The sequence below is a fragment of the Hypanus sabinus genome, chromosome 8, assembly GCF_030144855.1.
Source record: "Hypanus sabinus isolate sHypSab1 chromosome 8, sHypSab1.hap1, whole genome shotgun sequence".
Taxonomy (NCBI): Eukaryota; Metazoa; Chordata; class Chondrichthyes; order Myliobatiformes; family Dasyatidae; genus Hypanus; species Hypanus sabinus.
Window position 1 is genome coordinate 158,552,327 of NC_082713.1, and position 4,158 is coordinate 158,556,484.

At 41.9% G+C, this 4,158-nt stretch overlaps 1 protein-coding gene across 1 annotated transcript; it reads right to left on the bottom strand.

Moving 5' to 3' along the window:
- Positions 1 to 336: 336 nt before the first annotated feature.
- Positions 337 to 1,731, bottom strand: LOC132397832 (general transcription factor II-I repeat domain-containing protein 2-like). The gene is made up of 2 exons (XM_059976583.1): positions 812 to 1,731; positions 337 to 726 (listed from the first exon to the last, which is right to left on the bottom strand). The coding sequence occupies exon 1, from the start codon at positions 1,416 to 1,418 to the stop codon at positions 816 to 818; it is 603 nt and encodes a 200-aa protein (XP_059832566.1). The 5' UTR covers positions 1,419 to 1,731; the 3' UTR covers positions 337 to 726; positions 812 to 815.
- Between the last annotated feature and the right edge of the window lie 2,427 nt (positions 1,732 to 4,158).

Here is a 4,158-nt window from a genome sequence, read left to right on the forward strand (position 1 = left end):
CCTTCACTGCCTGTGCGCACCTACCTGTCTCCTAAAGCGATCTCACATTCCATGTTCCGATTAGGATAGATTTCTTCTGTGAGAGCAGCTTTGGAACCTCCATTATGGTTTTCCTCGGGTGAAGGAGGGTTGTCAGCCCTGCAGCTTCCTGACGGGTTTGGTTGCAGTGTGTCATCAGCCTCCTGAATGGGGCCCTGCTTTTCCCGAGATCTGGGTTAGTGGTTGACAATCTGTTGACGGTTTCTGTAACAATTGCTTGTTTTACGTGAACCGGTTGTTAGCCCATTGCACAACCCCCAACCTGGAGGACCAGGGGTTTTCTGTCGGGGTCACCTTCCCCTAGGCCAGGGGTCAGCAACCTTTACCACTGAAAGAGCCACTTGGACCCGTTTCCCACAGAAAAGAAAACACTGGGAGCCGCAAAACCCGTTTGACATTTAAAATGAAATAACACTGCATACAACGTTTTTTTTGCCTTTATGCTATGTATAAACAAACTATAATGTGTTGCATTTATGAAATTGATGAACTCCTGCAGAGAAAACGAAATTACATTTCTGCATGCAACAAAAACATTTTGAACTCCGAAAAAAAGACGTTGGGTTGAAAGTTACTTTTAAGTAAAATATTCAATGTCTATTTGAGTCCTTCTTGTATTTATGAAAAACGCCGAACTTAAATTTTCCGCCAGCAGCAAACCAAAAATAACGTCAGCCAGCTGTCATCCTGAAAAATGAAAGGACTATTTCACTGAACAATGAAAAAATATGAATATAAGTAAAATAATAGGCAATTAAAATATTTATCATACTTGGTTAATGGGATTTCTGCTCCTGGACCTCAGCGCACAGCGTCTGCACATCAGGGCTGTATGATGTCACCTTCATCTTTACACAGGATCGCAAGCTGTCATCTGTGAGGTTTTCAATATCACTCCATTTGTGTTTCTGAGCAAGAACGGCCTTCTGACGGGCAACATCTTCAAGGTCTGCTGTCAAGCGTCTAAACTTGGACACCCATATGTCTTTGTCGGCTATGTCGGCCAGTTCCATCTCAAGATCAGGTTGACTCACACCTGCCAATGCAGTCGTATTCAGTAGGGAAGGATCGATGCTTAAGGGGGTGACCGGGAAGGATAATGTGTTTTTTTCCTCTCTGAACTCACAGAAGCGTTTCCCAAACGATGTTTGCATTGCGATGATTGCAGAATGTAAATACTCCGAAATTATCATGTCATGACCTTGTTTGAACTCTCTCAAATTGGGGAAGTGAGACAAAGTGCCTTTCTGTAAATCTCTGGCAAGCACTGTCAACTTGCGCTCGAATGCCAAAACATCCTCCAACATGTGCAGGGCTGTACGTCCTTTCCCCTGAAGAGCTGTGTTCAGCGTGTTCAGGTGCGCTGTCATGTCTACCATGAAGTGTAGCTTTTCCAGCCACTCTGGCTGTTCCAGCTCAGGAAAGGTGAGCCCTTTGCTGCCCAGGAAAGTTTTCACTTCTTCCAGACACGCGACAAAGCGTTTCAGCACCTTCCGTCTGGACAGCCAGCGATAAAAACACGTTGTAGCGGTGTCAGTAAACTGCAGTCAAAGATAGCTTTATTCGAACTAAACAGCCTTGCTTTTCAGCTTCCCTCAACCCAGCCCCCATGGACGCAGATGCTGCAAAAGACGCGTACTTACAAACCCCCGTAGGCTATCTCCCTTAGCCGGAATGCTGGCTAATTGTGAGCCGTTTCGGATGTGGCAGGAAATGTGTCGCTACACTTAGGTTGTACAAGATCACCATAATTACATTTCAAAAGCTAATAAACTAACATAAAATACATTTTAATTAAATACTGACCAATTATTTCCCAAAGCCACAGGGAGCCGCAGCACAGAGGTGAAAGAGCCACAAATGGCTCGGGAGCCGCAGGTTGCCGACCCCCGCCCTAGGCGATGGCATTTCCATGCTAACGAGCTCCACCTGCCCGGGTTTGAAATCAGAGTTTACCCTCTCCTAGATAGGCTGCCTTCCAAGGCTAACGAGTCCTATCTACCCGGGTTTGGAATCGGAGTTCCTTCTCCTAGGCTATGTTGGTTCGCGGCACCTTCTTCCATATTATCCGGTGCACCCCTCACATGAGGGATCCCCCATCCACCACCCAGGGGACGTGCCTCAACGCCGTCCAGCCCCAGTGTGAGGGAAGTGCCTTGAGAGACTCATGATATTGTTGCCAAGGTGATATTCCACTTCTCTTTGCTATGTTATTAGGGTGTGTTTAATATGAGTACGTTTAACATTTTCTTGTTGAACTTTTTTCTTCACTGTGCTAGTTTCAAATTTATTAGACTAATTTTCTAGTTGACAAACTTCACTAATTGCAAGAACTGAAATTCCAAATAATACCTAAATATGACATTTACAGGATATAATTCTAAAACAGCCCAAGAGACTTAGCAATAACAAATCAGAGGTCTTGGAAACTTTTGCATTCTGTTCATGACAAATAGCTCCATCAAGGCTATTATCAGCCTTTACACTGATAAGCCTGCAATAATAGATCTGAGAAGTTACAATAGATACAGTGATGGCCTGGCCATGCACTTCCTCATCTAATAAAGGCAATCACACTGAAGGACGAATAATATAGACACCCCTAATTATTTGAACATTTCATATAAAAGATATGCTTATTCAAGAATGATTTGGAAATAACCTCTTTATGCTGTTCATTGAAATTGTTTTGTTAATAAATTGGAAAAGTCTGATTGCACTTCATCAAAAAATATATTTGTACTCCAAGACTGTCTCTTCACTAAAATAATTGGGAGTATTATTTCCCACACTACAAACTTGCCTGGTGGCTTTCAGATTTCTGTCTATGATGGAACTGTGATTTTTACTGCTGATTTCAAACTGTTACAAAATTTGAAATGTAAGAAAAATGAAATTTCAAACTGCATCATATGAAACACTGGAAACTAACCTACAGGCAATGAAACGTATTTATAAAACAGTGGAGGAACGAAAAATGCTATTAGCACAGAGTTAATTGTTTAGTTAATTGATCTCTGTAAATTGTCCCTCGTTTGTAGGTGAATGGTGGAATCTGAGGAAACAAATGAGAATGCGGGGAAAATAGATTTGCAGAATATGTGGGATTGCCATGTTGTCTAGCGTGGCTGAAGTGGGTTTAAATGGCCTCCCTTTTATGTTGTTCGAAGTTCAAAGTAAACTTTATTGTCAGAGTACATACAAATGCTGCATGCCACCACATGCAACCTTGAAAAATTTTTGGCTGCAGGGATACTCAGAAAATCTATAGACAGTAACTGTAAACAAGATCAATGAAAGAGCAAGAGCATAGAAGACAACAAACTGTGCAAATGCAAATATAAATAAAAAATAAGAGCATGAAATAACAAGATAAAGAGTCCTTAAAGAGGGAACAACTCAATAAATGAGTGTAGTTATCCTCTTCTGTTCATGATCATGATGGTTGGGGGATAGTAGTCATTGAACCTGGTGGTGAAAGCCCTGAGGCACTTGTACCTTCTACCTGATGGCAACAGCAAGAAGAGAGAATGGCCTGGGTGGTGAGGACCTCTAACGATGGATGCTGCTTTCCTACGACAGCGGTTCAGGTAGATGTGCTCAATGGTTGGGAGGGTTTTACCTGCGATGTGCTGGGTTGAATCTGCTACCTTTCGTTGTAAAGTGCTATGGAAACTATTGAAGGACCTAAACAAGTATATGTTCTATTTCCAGTCACAAGCATTTCTAAAGCTCCCCCATTCAGAACAAGAATGATTTATAGAAAGTAGATATCAACAGCCCCTTAATAAAATCAATGATGGCTATTTTATATTAAATGTCAACAAATATGACATACTAAACATTTGTGGTTGCCAGGTGCCATGTTTTAAAATACTGATCTCAAAATGTTACTGCCCTGTACATGAAACAGACAGAATATTTTCTGAGGGCAAGTGACATATCAATATAACAAGGAGGTGGAGACACAAAAGACTGCAGATGGTGTTATCTGCAGCGATAAAAATGTGCCGCATGAACGCAGTGGGTTAAGCAGCTTCTGTGGAGGTCAACTCTCAGGTCAAAACCCTGCATTAAAGCTGGAGATATAGGATCTCAACCCAAAATACTGACTATCAT

Excerpts from the sequence above, each read along its gene's own strand:
- LOC132397832 (XM_059976583.1), bottom strand. The coding sequence starts at position 1,418 with ATGGTAGACATGACAGCGCACCTGAACACGCTGAACACAGCTCTTCAG.